The sequence below is a fragment of the Ipomoea triloba genome, chromosome 15 (assembly GCF_003576645.1).
Source record: "Ipomoea triloba cultivar NCNSP0323 chromosome 15, ASM357664v1".
Taxonomy (NCBI): Eukaryota; Viridiplantae; Streptophyta; class Magnoliopsida; order Solanales; family Convolvulaceae; genus Ipomoea; species Ipomoea triloba.
The window spans coordinates 2,553,630-2,569,206 of record NC_044930.1 but is presented as its reverse complement, the minus strand read 5'-3'; the positions used below and the strand labels follow the sequence as shown (position 1 = coordinate 2,569,206).

Here is a 15,577-nt window from a genome sequence, read left to right as displayed (position 1 = left end):
TCGCCGGAAATTGACGCCCGATCGCCGGAAAATACCAATGACCGGTGATAACATGTCAATTATCGGTTTTTGGGCTTCATTGCTTCGATTTGTAATGTTTGAGGGTTTAATTGCACCTTTTAAAAGTTCGTGGGCCTAATTGACTTTTTATGAAATGTTCGAGGGCCTATTTGACCCTTTTCCCTTAAAAATATTCAATGAGAGAAGATCTCAGTCTTGAAGTAAAAAAAGTAAGTATTCATACCCTATTTCACTGAAACACATCCTACAATTTATATTCTCGGCCCCTTATCTAATTCAGGACAAAACGAATTGACTTGAGACCCTTAGGTTCTTAGGTTTGAAATGGGGAAATTAGTAGAGGGTTGTCCAATGGCCAATGCAATAATCCTGAGACCCTAAACCTTAAAGGCCAATCTAGGAGTCATAGGTTTAGCTTTATCTTCTTTTTTTTGGCTAAGTAGTGTTTTTATAATTCAAATTAAACTTGCCATATATTCATGTCCAATTGCCCACTAACCACTTTTCTTCCTGTGTTCTGCTCAAGCACAAAGCTTAGTCCCCAGGCCCCTACACATGGCAGAGTTGGCAACTTCTTGTGCATGTATACTAAATGAAGAAAGAGAATCCAATTAAAAGTCAGAATGCAAATATGGAAAAAAGAAAAAAACAATGTATGGTGGGGCAAATGGCCTGGCCACTCTTCAATCACCAAGATGACTAATATAGACATGTTGGTAGAGGCCTAAAGTGTCAAATTCAGCATCTTATTGTCAGTCTATGTTTAAAACGTGACATTGGTTACAAAAGTATTAAAAAAGATTGGAGTGTTAAGTCCAACATTCTCGACATGCATTCAAAATGCAGCATTTTTTGGGACAACCACAACTAATAAGTTGGATGGATGGTTAGTTTGGTGACCACAATGTTCTAAGTTCAACTCTTAATAGAAGCAGTCTATTGACCTTCTTGGTTTGAGTTGTAAAATATGGACAACCTAAATTGATTTACTTCATTGTGGTCCTTTACTAGCTAAGATCACATGGTAGGATTTATCAATCACTCTCGATTACTGGCTGCAAGTTTTTCTTCATTGTGGTCCTTTACTAGCTAAGATCACATGGTAGGATTTATCAATCACTCTCGATTACTGGCTGCAAGTTTTTCTTATCACCTAAAAAAAGTGGCATTTGTTGTCAGGCAAGTATTTGCTATATGCTGATCACATTAATAAAATTTGGTAAGAAAGACCAGGGATCGAATCTCACAATCATACCATATCCTTTGAGAGGGGCTTCTGGGAAGGGAGTGTTCTCTACTTTTAAAGTACCATAAACAGTCAGAGCCACCACCATTGAGCCATCTATCACATGACTAATTCGGAATATATACATACCATCAGCTCCGACAACAATTTGACTGTAAACTAATCGAAGCTCAACATGGTTGTCAGATATGGAGCTTTTTTACGAATTGAATTCAGAGTCTTGAGATGATGACAAGAGATAAGCAGAGAGAGGACCACTACTATCCTACTACTACTACTGGCCAGTGATCTCATCTGACGTGTACTCACTCCGCCCTCCTCCATCAGTCTCACACTCACTTAAACCTAACAGGATGGAGCCATTGTAGGGGCCGTCCCAGCTCTTGCGCTCTCTCAACTAAGAAACTAAAACCCACCAAACAGAATATAATTCAACATTTTTAGTGGAAGCATGCAATACCAAAAAGATGTATTTGAGTATGACAGATCAAAAAACATCAACCAAAAGCATCCATAGGTGTGAGAACACAAATTTTCCTAATAATAATACTCCATCTGTCCCATTGTGCTTGTCAAGAAAGGAGAACTCGTATGTCGGTCAGCCAACGGCTAATGCAAAGTCGAAGATTGAACTATATTTACGGGGTGTATGTTAGAGTTTGCATCATGTGTATGACCCGAACTGAACTGAATTCAAATTAGTCCGATCTGAAATGAATTGAATCTAAATTAGTATCATAATACAAAGTCGAAGATTGAACTATGTTTACCCGGTGTTAGAGTTTGCATTAGGTGTGTGACCCGAACTGAACTGAATTCAAATTAGTCTTGACTTGAAATGAAATGAATCTAAATTAGTCTCAATGGTGAAGATATAATATGTTGTATGAAAAAATGAATAAACCTTACACATATATGGCAAAATTATCTCGCACCCACATGATAGTAGAGGGTAACTAAATTGAGCCCAAATTAGCCTAACCTGAAGTGAATTAAATTCAAATTTGTCTTAGAATGATGAAAATACTAGATATTTTATGGGGGAAAAATAAAATTCTCAAGCCACCACAAGATAGTGGAGGGGTAAAGCACATGTCACATTTGGTGAGAGGACCAATACCCACAAGGAGCCCACTACACACCACATTGAGAGAAACTCGCATAGTGCAGTTGTCAAGCTCGATCATCTGTTATTGTCAATAATCTATTGCTGAGAAATTAATTAAATTGTTTGTGCGGACAAAAGAAAATGAATAAACCTAATTCTAAGTTAAAAGTGATTTGTAATGTAATGCATGCCTCATGCCTGCATAGAAATTTTTTGAAGTGACAAATTATTGGGATTTGGGACATTTAAACACAGAAACTGTGACGAAGAGATCGATGGAATAAGCAAAAGGTTAGGGTGCATTGAACATAGCATCTAAGTTGTGCATGTCAAAAGAATAGTTGTACATTTACCCGTCAAAAGAATAAGATTACATGAAAATGAAGTCATTATGGTTTCACCAAATATGAACAGACAAGTGGTCGGACCGACTTGTACAAAATTTGCACGAAAATACCAGCCAAAATGGGTAACTTTAGAAGGCGGTTGGAAGTGAAGGGGAAGTACAAAACTAAAAATAGAGGGGGGTTAAACATCTGCCCGTGACTACTACACTAACATGTACTCTGTTTTTTCTTTTTTTGGCGAAAACTACCATGTACTCGATCTCTTGAAATTCCAAAATGTTGATCTTGTTGGAATTTTTAGTATAAAATGGAATTCTTAGTATAAATAGAATGTAAATTGCTATTTTGTGGTATAAATATATGTGGATCCACTTTCAATTTGAATCGGGTTAAAGTCAATTTACACTCTTCGTAATGAGACGAATAAATCGATATATTGTACACTGAAACAGATAAATGGGTGAACTAAAAAAAATGATTTTCAAAATAGACCCATTTGAATTAGAAAATGGAGATGGAAGCTTTGTAAAAGTACTTTTCACATTGGTTTGTGAAGTGGGTCTGCACCACTATATATAAAAGATCTTTTAGATGAGGTTGAATTATATCGTACGTATAGAGGTTCTCGCGTGTGCGGAAGGGTGAGCCTGAAAAAAGTATTCTACGAGATTTTTTTTGAGTGCTCGAACTTAGAGACTGACCTTACAATGCTCCTAGCACCGTAGGGAGAAACGAATCAATTTTAAGTAAAGTCTGTTTTACACACGACTTGGATCTTTCCTTGTTTTTTCTTCTTGTTGGGTCTATATTCAAAATTATAAAATCCTTATATTCAAAATTATAAAATCCTTTATTTCTGTATTTATTTATTTTATATAAAGAGAAAATTACAAGTTTGGTTTCTAAATTTTAACCAAGTTCCGACTCAATCCCTAAGATATCACTGTATCCAAGTTTAGTCCATCAGTTATTTGTGAAGTGACAACTTTAGTCCCCGATCGTTAAATTTGACGAAAAATAAAAACATATTTAAAATTTGAGGGGTAAAGTAAGAAATTCACATTTTATTTTCTTTATTATATCAAAACATTATTTTTCACTTTTTAGCCTCTTATTTCAAGATTCTTTAATTCTAAAAAAGCATTTAAATAATTTTAGTATGACTTGTTAGGATCCTAATTCTCGTATAACAAACTTTAGACTTAGCACAAACAAAGAAACACTTTGTTATTGTCTTTAAGCATGTGAAACACATCATTCTAAAAGTTTATGATTTCTCTTACTAAACATCAAGAGTAATCAAGGTAGTGTAACTTACAGGAGTCACGGGGCATTTAACTTTTAACTTGTTGGTGACAACTTCAACCAAGGTAGTGTAACTAACGGGAGTCACGGGACATTTAACTTGATTACCGAATTGTTCCATGTTCAACTCATATAACTCGTATGAATTATTTATTGATTTTCTTAATTTAAGCAGAGACGGCCAACTATAAGCAACCTAAGTTTCTTCAAAAAAAAATAAATAAATAAGCAACCTAAGTTTGTTTGTCTCCTGGTAATTCTTTACGTGTTAGGATTAGACGAGCTTCACCTAGAACGCACTTTTGAGTAGTGCGCAGATCAAAGACTTTAACTAGTAGAATTTGATTCCTCAATTTACCTCCTCCAATAGATCTTTTAAAGCTCAAAGATAAAGACTAAATTTTTATTTACTTCTTCCACCAAGACACCAAGACTCAAAGTACTGGTAGAGACGTGGCAGGTGGGACCTTAATCTTTTCAAGTATGTATACATCCCAAAAACAGCACCAAATTACAAATATTAACTAAAGTCCAGGTATGCAATTGGTGCATTAAGTGGCATTGATTGTGACACTCAACTCTTCCCCCTTTATATTCTCCTCAACACCCTTCATTTTTTTGAGGCCATTCTACACAAACCTCTCCATTAATTTCCACCCAAGGGAAAAAGCAAGAAAACCCCAAACCCTTTTCTGGAGAGAATGAACTCACAGAGCCTGAAACAAAACACCATGCTCCTCAGATTCATAATAGTCATATTAGCCAGTTGCAGCATCAACCAAATCAACCTTTGTTCTACCTACCCTTTTGCCACCCCCCATGTCCCTTCAAGTACCCTAAAACTGGAGGGCTATCTTAGCTTTGACAACATTGACCATGCAGCCAAAGACTTTGGGAACACTCACCATTTCCTCCCATCTGCAGTGCTATATCCAAAATCTGTCTCAGACATCTCGGCCGTGATCAAACATGTTTTCGAGATGAGTGGCGGCTCGGAGCTGACTGTGGCCGCCCGAGGCCACGGCCACTCCCTGCAAGGCCAGGCGCAGGCTCACAATGGAGTGGTGATCAACATGGAATCGCTTAGTGGCGAGCCAAGGTTGCGTTTCCAGACGGGAGGAAGAAACCCCTACGTCGATGTCTCTGCAGGGGAGCTTTGGATAAACCTCCTGCATGAAAGCCTTAAACATGGGCTCACCCCGAAATCTTGGACCGATTATCTTCACCTCACCATTGGCGGCACTCTGTCTAATGCCGGAATCAGTGGCCAGGCATTCCGGCATGGACCTCAGATCAACAACGTTTATCAACTTGAGATTGTCACAGGTATATATGCTCATATGCTCACCGGCCCAGATCACAACATATTGCCTTCAAAAAAAAAAAAAAAAAACATAAACATATAAAACATGTGATTCCACAAAATTAATAGGGTGGTTTGGTCTGGTCCCTTGCTTTTTTTATTTCAAGAAAGTGATGCATTTTCCCAACAACAAAAAGTCAATTATGAAGTGCTCACATTGTGGGCTGCACTCAACAGAGTTTGCAGCACAAGACAGTTTTGTTAGCAGCAGTCACTTCCCACAAACTCTACACAGCCATTTTTTTATTCGATATGTTAGTAGAATTAAACCCGTGATATTCTACCTAAAGTTACCCGTTCATGCTACTAAACTACAAGCATCCATGACGACCATGACCCTCTACCTAAAATTACACGTTCATGCTACTAAACTACAAGATCCCACAGTCGAGGATGTGCACTGGATAAATCCAGCCTTGTGACCCTAACCAGCAAAGGACCACGAGGGGATAAACCAGCTTAGGTTGTCCATAACTGACCGGTTCAAACCAAGAAAGCAAATAGGCCGCTCTTGCTGGGAGTTGAAATTGTAATCTTATAATTACCAAGTCAGCAGACCAACTTGACTAGGGTTGTCTCGTTCTATTTACTTTCTTGTTTGGGGTTGGTGTGTGTGGAGGGGGAGGCATAGGGATTTAGAGGTAGATGTGAAAAATTATTCACTACAGTCCATGTCAAATGTCACACTCAACACATGCTTTATTAACAAATGATGATGACAAACTTCTCTTATAGGTAGAGGAGAAATAATGGCATGTTCAGAGGAGCAGAACACTGACCTGTTCAACGCAGTACTTGGAGGACTAGGACAATTCGGTGTCATCACCAGAGCAAGAATTGCCCTTGAACCAGCACCCAAGATGGTAACTTTTGTACACCTCCCACTAACTGTAAATTACCCTCAAGTTACTGATCCAGTAAAACCAAGAAAGTTACAGCTGACAGTAACCAAATGCTGTGTTGAGTGCAGGTTAAGTGGATCAGAGTTCTGTATTCAGACTTTGCCACATTCACCAGTGACCAAGAAAACCTCATTTCATCTGAGGATACTTTTGATTACATTGAAGGGTTTGTAATAATCAACAGAACCGGTCTGGTTAATAACTGGAGGTCTACTTTCAATCCTAAAGACCCAGTTCAAGCCAGCCAGTTCAAATCTGAAGGCAAAACACTTTTCTGCTTAGAGGTTGCCAAGTACTTCAACCCAGAAGATTCTGGTTTCTTGGATCAGGTATATGTTATAGCCTTAAACGGGGTGTCTGTTGAGCATAATATATATAAATAATAAAGGTGGTGGCAGTTTCACTATCGGTTTAAGCTTCAGTTATGTCTAATCCTAGGAGTCTGCTGTTCTACTCTGCAGAAAATCGACACGCTTTTGTCAAAGCTGAGCTACATTCGAACCACGCTGTTCCTTTCGGAAGTTTCTTATGTGGATTTTCTGAATAGGGTGCACATCTCAGAGATGAAACTCAGAGAAAAAGGGCTGTGGGAAGTCCCCCATCCATGGCTGAATCTTCTTATTCCAAAGTCCAAGATTCATGTCTTTGCTAAAGAGGTTTTTGGGAACATTCTCTCAGACACCAGCAATGGCCCCATTCTCATCTACCCTGTGGATAAATCTAAGTATTAATCCTTAAACTTAAACTACCTCAGATCCTACATAGTTTTCTGGTATATGACCATAATTCAATTTCCTTCTGTTTCAGGTGGAGAAAGGGGACATCCTTGGTTACTCCTAAGGAGAATGTTTTCTACATGGTAGCATTCTTAACCTCTGCAATGCCATCATCTACTGGGAAAGATGGCCTGCAACATATACTTTCACAGAACCGAAGAATTTTAGATTTCTGCAAAAGGGCAAACATTGGGATGAAACAATACTTGCCCCATTACAGCACTAGGGAGGAGTGGAAAGCCCATTTTGACAGCCAGTGGGATGTTTTTGTCAGACGGAAATCCCTTTATGACCCTTTGGCTATCTTGGCTCCTGGCCAGAGAATTTTCAGAAGAGTAACAACCTTTCAACAACAATTATGAATGAATAACTTAGTACACAGATCTTTTAGCATACAAGAATAGTGATAATGCTGAAAAGAGTAGACAAGTGAATGAATTTCTTATTGTCAATTCTTGTACCTATATGGTTTTTATAAAAATGGCAGCAAACCAAAATTTCTCTTGTTTGTTGTGTGAGTCTGAGATTGAAGTTTTCTCGAACTTTCTGCAAGAGAAATGGGTTTTCAGATCATTGGGAGAATGAAATTTTCACAATACATGTTGACAAAGAAGATAAAAACACAAAAAGAAAGGGAGTAACAGAGATTTCACAAACAAGGAGACTTGAATTACTCTAATAAAATATGGGATGCTGTTCAAAAGCAATTGTTCTGTCAGCCTGTCAGCAAACCACTACATATATATATCAGGAAGAGAACTGTGAGTATAAAAGGGCAGGAAAATACGAAGTGGGTTTAGAAACTCCACTTGATGCTGCAGCAGAAATGTGTTCATTTCTTAGCCGCTTCGTCTGTCCAGCCAAGGCCAGGTCTGCAGACGCGTTCTTGTGGCTCTTCATAGCCTCGAGCATCACGCAGAGAAGCTTCAAAGTCGGTGGTGTCAACTGCTGTAGGAAGGAAACTACCAATATCGTCTCTAGCTCCAAACCCTCCTGCCCGCATAACATCATCGGGAGTAATTTCAGCTTCCATATTTACCTCGCCAGGAGCACGAGCTACATTCTCACCACCTTCAGGGTCAGCTTTGTTGGTTTTGTTATTGCCTTCCTCTGAATCTCGGTGCTTCTGTTGACCATTCATTGCATGTAAATTGTGCACAGATTCATCTATCCCCTTTTCCGCACTGCCCTCCACTTTATCTGATGCATTCAACAAATTCCAGTTCAAGGACAAAGATCAATAGTTCAGCATGCTTTACATAACAGGAAATTCTCATTTATTCACTTTTTTGTCATTACCCCATTTTCAAGAACTCAACTACCCAGCTAATGTCAACAGAAGGAAACAAAGGGATAGGATATGATCAATGAGGGCTACTAGCATTAGTACCTTGGAAACTTCCAGGTGATTTATAGTCAGTCATGGTCTAGCACAAAACTGTACTGGCTATCTTAACCGAGTGGCAATACCAGAAATCAGAATCTTCAACAAACCTAAGAAAGAACCAAGGCCACAGAGCATTATTAACAAAATCCAAATATATATATAAAAAAGGGAAAAGAATCCCAATTTCCAGGTGAAATGGAGGGTATCTTCAAAACCCATCTGCACTTATTTGGTGTAGGAGTTAATCAAGGAAAAACGGTTCTCAAGCAACCAATACCAATTTTATATCAATCCAACCACTTCTCTAACTTCTTCTTCTCATACAAATCCCAAAAAAAAACATGTTGAATTTCACAAACGCCAAGAGGAGAAATACATACTCCAAGTACCATATCTAGAAGTCCAGAGTCCAAATGCTATTCAGTGTTAATATTCATCATAAGAATTCAAATCAATAGCGTTCACTGTTCTCTAGAAATAGAATTGAAGACACATCTAGAAATTCACTGCTATTCGGAACATCTCATAATACTGAACTTTTCAACACATATATTTATTATAAGGTAGAGTCAATTAGTATAAAAATTTCCTACTAGAACTCATTGTAACATCATGTTTGATGGATGCAAAAATTTACAAGATCATCTATAGTCCTGTCATTTGTAATTTTGTGATGGCAGTTTTGAATAATATCTATATATTCTTAATTATTAATGTTCAAAGGAAGCAGGTTCCCTGTGTAATCAAAGTGACTCCATGAAACCTACTTGTAACTCTTTGAGCAACCCTAATTCTGCTGAGAACAGTGACCATTTGCATAGCCAAGAACCATTTCCATTAGGTGGCAAAGAAAATCAGAAAGAACAAACAATTTCCCATCAGCTCAGCAATCAGCCAATCACTAAACTATTAGGCCAACCATACAATAAACGCTCTCCAAAAACAAAACTTGCTGATTTCAGCACCTTCCATAACCTCATCTTGTCCTTTTTTATATCAAGAATTTCATAATCAATTGCATTATCCCTTTCTGTAGCCAATATGTTTGATAAAATAGCCCAGGTGAAGGACTTCTCAACTTTCTTCATTTTGACACTTTTCAGCTACAAGACAGCATCCAATCTTTCAACCGTGCATCAGTATTAATCAATATAGCCCAAGAAAATACACTGAAGATACCATTTTTGTTTATGTAAATAAGCAAAAACTACTTTAAAAAATAATAGCAAAAACAAAACCATTATGTCATACGAATTCTTGCCATACTGACTGTAACGTAGAACTGGAATAGAATTCCCGTTAACCAGCGATTACCTTGAAGAAACCGGGTTGGGCAATTTCAGTGCCTTGCCGCACACTTCAGACGGAGTTGTGAGTGCTCGATTACTTTAAGGTTGTGTTCTATTTTTAAGCGGTTAGAGGGGACTAGAAACTATGAAAAGTGTTTTGGTATAGTCTACGCTCAAGCGGACGTGGCCGCTTACTAGCCAGTGACGTGGCAGAAGAAATAAGGGGAAGCCTTATTTAAATGGAGTAATACTACATCTACAGATCTACTATCATGTTATACTCTATTTTCTACTCTCAATAAAATTCTCTACTTAGTTTCAAAAAAATAATAAGAATAAAAATAAAGTGTTCTACAATGATTGCTTAAAAAAATCAGGCTCTATCATTTTTATTTATTATTTTTTGTCTAATAGAATATGTACACGTGATGAGAGTAATACTCTTTGAAAGTACATTTAAGGTGTGTTTAGTTTGCATATGTGAATCAAAATTGGAATGAGAATTAAATAATGAATTTTGTAAAAATATTTTATATGTTTGGTAGTATGATGGAGATGAAATAATTACTAATATTGATGTTTGATTATGTAAACCATGTAATGAAAATGAAAGTTTAAAATTAAAATAAAAATAAAAAATTTAAGACAATTGATCCTAACATAATGACATCTAAAACACCAATGTGAACAAAAATCTAAAAGGATCAATTCAAACTTAAAAATTAGATTCAGATTACTAATAAGATAGAATCGTACCCATTAGGTAATAGGCAAAAACTTATGTGAGACCGTCTCACCGTGAGACGGGTCGGGTCGGGTAAGATGCAAATGTAACACTTATATGCACAAATGTCATACTTATATGCTCAAATGTAATACTAATCATGAATAAAAAAAATTTACGGGTAAATGTAATACTTTTAAGGAAAAATACAATACTTTTACATTTCGATTTAAAAGTATTACATTTTTCTTCAAAAGTATTATATTTGCTCTTATAAGTACTTGTCAACATTACTTATTACGAAAAATGTATTACTTTTTCTCTTATAAGTAACAAAAATTGTATTTTTTATTAGTGTTATATTTGAGCATATAAGTGTGAAATTTGCACATATAAGTATGACATTTGCATGGTGCTTTGACCCGACCTAACCCGTCTAACGAATAAGGATCCGTGAGACGGTCTCACACAAATGTGACCCTAGGTTTTTAATTGAAGGGAGAGAAGTGCATATATTGCTCACTCAGAAAACTTTATATGAGAGAGTTTATTCAGGAAATATAAATTGGAAGGAGAGAAGTGCAACTAGGAAACATGACACAATACAAGATTACCTCCAGGCTCCAACGTTACTACTAAGCAAAATACAACTAATGAAAATGAAAGATTGCATAAATACGAAAACCATTTAAATGGAAGCTGCTGCCTGCAGGCTTCTATCGAACAAACCATCACACAAACCAAACTCATGTACACATCATCTCTATGCAATCAGAAAAGGCAGAACTGTCAACATGAAGGATTCATAGGTGAAAGTTGCTGAACCAGTGTACCCAGTGTCCTTATCCTTAAATTTCTCGGTCAGCCCCTGCACATCAACAACACCAAGTTGGAGGCAATCGAAATTTCAATAGAATTTCAACCTATGAGCTAGGTAGCACGGAAACAAGGAAAGAAACACAGGATCGTTTTCATAAGTTTCTTGGGAGTGAACATTTCCATGCATCATTGCCTATGAGAAAGCGGTCTGGAAAAAGAATCAAGATGTGGCTTGGCTTACCTTCACTGTGAGGCAGCACCTGCATTCAAACACAAAAGTATGAGAAAAACAGAAGGGCACTAATGAGTGAAGAAAATATACTTTGGGTGCAAATTATAAACTATGGATAATGCGTTAGTTAGTGAGGAAGCATACTCAATGAAGTTATCGTATTCAATGGCCTTGTTATGTCCACCGGTTTTATCAAATTTGGTCACCAACAACTCTAAAACTGCAGGTGATACTGCAAATCCCAGGCTCAAGAGGGCCTCCCTTAATTCTGTAGTATCAATTTTGCCACTCCGATCCCTGTCAAATCTCTCAAAAATTGCCTAAACATGGCATCAAGCATTAGTCAACCATAATCAAGAAAAAACAAAGGGGAGGGGTTAAGGAGTAGACGATATCTTCATATCTCCATCAACAGTCAACTCACCCTCCAGTTTTGTAGACTGTAGAAGACTGCAGTAAATTCTTTTGGACCTGTTCCAAAAGTCAACAGTAAATCGGCATTGTGTATGAAATAGAAAAAGACTCAAAGAGTCATTTAATCAAAGACTAGACTCTGAAAGAGAGAGAATGATCTTTCATTCCAATTTCCTTTGTATACTTTGTGCCTATGCTCCTTAGAACAGTATATCAGACACTGATTGTTTCCTTCACCCTTTAAATGGTGCTTTATCTTTGTTTTTCATTCACACAAAGTAACTTAAATTTAGTGCATCAATCAAAGATAAGGGAGTACAAGCTTGAAGACCAAGTGTTTTGGATACTACTCCAGATTACATTTGATATGGCTTTCAGGACATTGAAACATTTTAAACTGTTAATGAATTGGTCCAATGCATAACACTAATTTTGCAGGTGATCAGCAAAGTATCCCAAGGCATATATTACAAAGCATGTCATTTTCACAACTAGTTTGTTACATATACACAAGTATTCCAAAAGCTAGTTTCCAAATCATTCTACACAAAGCCAAATTGGCAGCATTGCAGCAATTCCTAACCAAAAGACTTCATCAGTTATTGCCTTCTCGGTGAGACAACAACTACAGAAAGTTTTCAATACATTCCATGAACGCCAGAAACAACCCAAAATATTTTTAGATGATTAATGTGTTTTAGGATGTGCCACTTATTGACTTATAGTGCTGCCATAAACAAGCACTTAGAAAACATCAATTAACTAATCTGTATATCTTAACTTTTCTACATTTGGTGGGTCCTTGGAGATATAATTAATGACATAATTTTTACTAAATGACAAAGTTCCAACAACTCCATATAGACCAGGTAGCACATGATTAAACATGATAATTAGCCAGCAATTTCTTTATCACCAAAACTCAGCTGCACAAGCATTTTGCATCCATACACTACTCCAGTACTAAAATGTCACTAATTGCCTCATAATCAAGCAAGATGCCTCAAAAGTCAAAACCAACCAATAACTCTTTTTGCTTCCCCCTTCTCTCCATGGTAATTGTTATGGAGTATAATCCACATAAATACAGTACATATGAAGCACAGATAGATACAAATCCAATCAAATACATGTACTCCCTGCTGTTCCAGCAGTACTTCTGATATTCTGCCTCCCAGAACCATCACCATTTCACTAAGTGCATTTAGGTTTTTTTTTTTTTGGATACATTAGCTTTCCAGCTCACGGTAGACTAATCCTAAGCCTCAAAACCCCTGGCCCAAGAGCGAGGTAAATCCGAACCAATTGAGCTAGCCCGGCTAGGCTTTTAGGCTTTTTTTATTATTATTATTTTGTAATGTATATTTTCCATAACAAAAACGATGTTGAATTGGGGCAAATAATCAAAGACACGGATCACATGAATGAACACTAGGTCTATGAGTATATGCATATGAAAAATCTGAACAATACTGCAGCAGATAATTACCAATTTTTCGGGTGTTGGTGTTGGTGAACAGATACATGAGAAGATGAACTGTCCTCAAGCTAAAGCTCTGATTATACGAGGAAAGCGCCCTCTGCAGCTCCTTGTCGTCGATCAAGCCGCTCCCATCCTGATCGGCCATCTGAAAGCAAGCCATCACGTTCGGATCGGTGCCGGGCGGGAAATTGGAGGGGGCGTGAGAACCAAAGGGCGGGGCACTGCCGTATGGCGCGGAAGGGGGAGGGGTAGGGTAACCACCACCACCGCCATAATGGCCAGAGGATTGGGGTTTGTTCTCCTTGGGGGGCTTGCTGGGATCGGACGCGTACGGGGCCGAGGGCGCCGAGTACGGAGAGGCTACGGGCGCGTAAGGAGATTGGCCCGGTGGTGGGGCCCCGTATGCGGAAGATGGCGGTGGAACGCCGTAGGGAGCTGAGGAGTACGCCTGGGACGGCGGCGGAACGCTGTAAGACTGCGACGGCGGCGGAACGCTGTAAGACTGGGACGGCGGTGGAACGCTGTACGGCTGAGACGGCGGCGGAGCGCTGTAACCGTAGCCGTGAGAATTTGGATTGGGATAGCCTGACATTTTTATTTTTTTTTTGCAGCAAGTACGAGAGACAGAGAAAAAGAGAAGACGCGTTTGGCGTTTAATTACGATGCAGCGTTCTTTTATGAAGAGCTCAGCTGCTCAGGTGCGTACAAGTTGCCATGTGGCATGTGCAGATCACACCCATCCATATTATTGACAATTTGACATTTGTGTATTTGATTGCTCAAAAGTCAAACTTTTCGAATAGTTGACACTGGAATGGTTTTTTTTAGTTCCTTAATTGTACCATAATGCATTTATGCTACATGCAACGCTTTAAGTTTTTGTATGTATGATTAGTAATAAAGAGAAAATAGGATTTGATGAAAAAAATAATAAAATGAAAAAATAAAACAAAATAAAAAGTTGGAAAAAAATTTATTTACGTGCTCGCTTGGGCGCGAGTGAGGCACAATTCTTCTCTTCCAGTGGGCCCCACTCTCCACTGTCAAGAATCCCAATTTTGGAGGAGGAAAATTTCTAAAAAAATTCCTCCCACGTTTGTTAAAAACTTACCCCCCTCCAAAAAAAAAATTACTATTCTAAAATTTCATTAAAACCCACAAATGAGGATGGCCTAAGGTTGAATCCTCAATCCAAGGGCTCCCACGTCCCGTCCGACAGAATATCTGGGACCATGTAAATCATTGTGCTTTTAGTGAGACTCGATTTTTTGTATTTCTTTTCAAACTTTACTCATGTGACCAACTGAGTTGTCCATGCGGACAAAAATAATCTTATTTTGTTCTTGAGTTGGTTGTGTAGTGATTATTTTAGTCTCTTGCTTCAAGTACTCGTTAAAAATCTAATATTTGTCGACTGGAACTGGTCGCCACCACCATTCGACGAAGATTGCGACCAAACTGGTCGCAATCTTCGGCTGCGACCGTTCGCCGGTGATTGATTTTGACCTAAATGCCTAAGGTTCGCCGGAGTTTGGCTGGAAGTTCGTCGTAAGGTCGCCGGAAACCTAATTGACCTGCAATCACAAGTCACCAACAAGTCAGCGTGTTTAATTGCTCTAAAATAAAATGTTTGTGGATTTAATAGCAACTTTCCAAAGTTCAAGGGCCTAATTGACTTCTTAGTAAAAGTTTGAGGGTGTATTTGACCATTTTCCCTTGATTTTATTGTTTGGTTGGTGGAAAAGAAATTACTGGAAATATTATTCCATTGTTTGTTTGGATTTGGAATTGCAATGAATAATGAGTATAAAGACAATTATACCCCTACACAATAATAACAACAACAACAATAATGTTAATTAAAACAAAAAGTTGGTGATGACATAATTGTCCTGCTTGTTTTCCATGGAAAACAAAATACCAAGGGGTGGCAAAGGAAAATGTTTTTCATCCAACCAAACAAAAGCAAATCTAATTTTCCTAAAATTCAAGTAAAACATTTTCCATCCAACCAAACACCTTCTAAAGGTTGGTTTTGAGGAACATAGACAATTCACTATGATTGTGTAATGAAACCACGTTGATTGTAACAAGATTAGCATATCACGTGTTGAAATCAAAGATTACGGGCGGAAACAATGCAGGAACAAATGTTTTAGTG

The 15,577-nt window shown here is 37.9% G+C and overlaps 3 protein-coding genes across 3 annotated transcripts; 1 reads left to right on the top strand and 2 right to left on the bottom strand.

Moving 5' to 3' along the window:
• Positions 1-4,659: 4,659 nt before the first annotated feature.
• Positions 4,660-7,605, top strand: LOC116005467 (cytokinin dehydrogenase 1-like). The gene is made up of 5 exons (XM_031245672.1): positions 4,660-5,353; positions 6,126-6,253; positions 6,361-6,621; positions 6,754-7,016; positions 7,100-7,605. Exons 1-5 carry the CDS (start codon positions 4,729-4,731, stop codon positions 7,428-7,430), a joined length of 1,608 nt encoding a protein of 535 aa, XP_031101532.1. The 5' UTR covers positions 4,660-4,728; the 3' UTR covers positions 7,431-7,605.
• A 110-nt stretch (positions 7,606-7,715) lies between these two features.
• LOC116005468 lies at positions 7,716-10,445 on the bottom strand. The gene is made up of 3 exons (XM_031245673.1): positions 9,770-10,445; positions 8,459-8,562; positions 7,716-8,268 (listed from the first exon to the last, which is right to left on the bottom strand). The coding sequence occupies exons 2-3, from the start codon at positions 8,490-8,492 to the stop codon at positions 7,901-7,903; spliced, it is 402 nt and encodes a 133-aa protein (XP_031101533.1). The 5' UTR covers positions 8,493-8,562; positions 9,770-10,445; the 3' UTR covers positions 7,716-7,900.
• Positions 10,446-10,981: 536 nt separating this feature from the next.
• On the bottom strand, positions 10,982-14,074 carry LOC116007143 (calcium-binding protein CBP-like). The gene is made up of 5 exons (XM_031247745.1): positions 13,423-14,074; positions 11,944-11,990; positions 11,664-11,839; positions 11,529-11,547; positions 10,982-11,336 (listed from the first exon to the last, which is right to left on the bottom strand). Exons 1-5 carry the CDS (start codon positions 14,006-14,008, stop codon positions 11,232-11,234), a joined length of 933 nt encoding a protein of 310 aa, XP_031103605.1. The 5' UTR covers positions 14,009-14,074; the 3' UTR covers positions 10,982-11,231.
• Positions 14,075-15,577: the final 1,503 nt, after the last annotated feature.

Excerpts from the sequence above, each read along its gene's own strand:
- LOC116005467 (XM_031245672.1), top strand. The coding sequence starts at position 4,729 with ATGAACTCACAGAGCCTGAAACAAAACACCATGCTCCTCAGATTCATA. Across the intron at positions 5,354-6,125 it reads TCAACTTGAGATTGTCACAG|GTAGAGGAGAAATAATGGCA; the intron begins GTATATATGCTC and ends CTTCTCTTATAG. Across the intron at positions 6,622-6,753 it reads ATTCTGGTTTCTTGGATCAG|AAAATCGACACGCTTTTGTC; the intron begins GTATATGTTATA and ends TCTACTCTGCAG.
- LOC116005468 (XM_031245673.1), bottom strand. The coding sequence starts at position 8,492 with ATGACTGACTATAAATCACCTGGAAGTTTCCAAG. Across the intron at positions 8,269-8,458 it reads ATCACCTGGAAGTTTCCAAG|ATAAAGTGGAGGGCAGTGCG; the intron begins GTACTAATGCTA and ends TGAATGCATCAG.
- LOC116007143 (XM_031247745.1), bottom strand. The coding sequence starts at position 14,008 with ATGTCAGGCTATCCCAATCCAAATTCTCACGGCTACGGTTACAGCGCT. Across the intron at positions 11,991-13,422 it reads CACCAACACCCGAAAAATTG|GTCCAAAAGAATTTACTGCA; the intron begins GTAATTATCTGC and ends CTTTTGGAACAG. Across the intron at positions 11,840-11,943 it reads ACAGTCTACAAAACTGGAGG|GCAATTTTTGAGAGATTTGA; the intron begins GTGAGTTGACTG and ends TGCCATGTTTAG.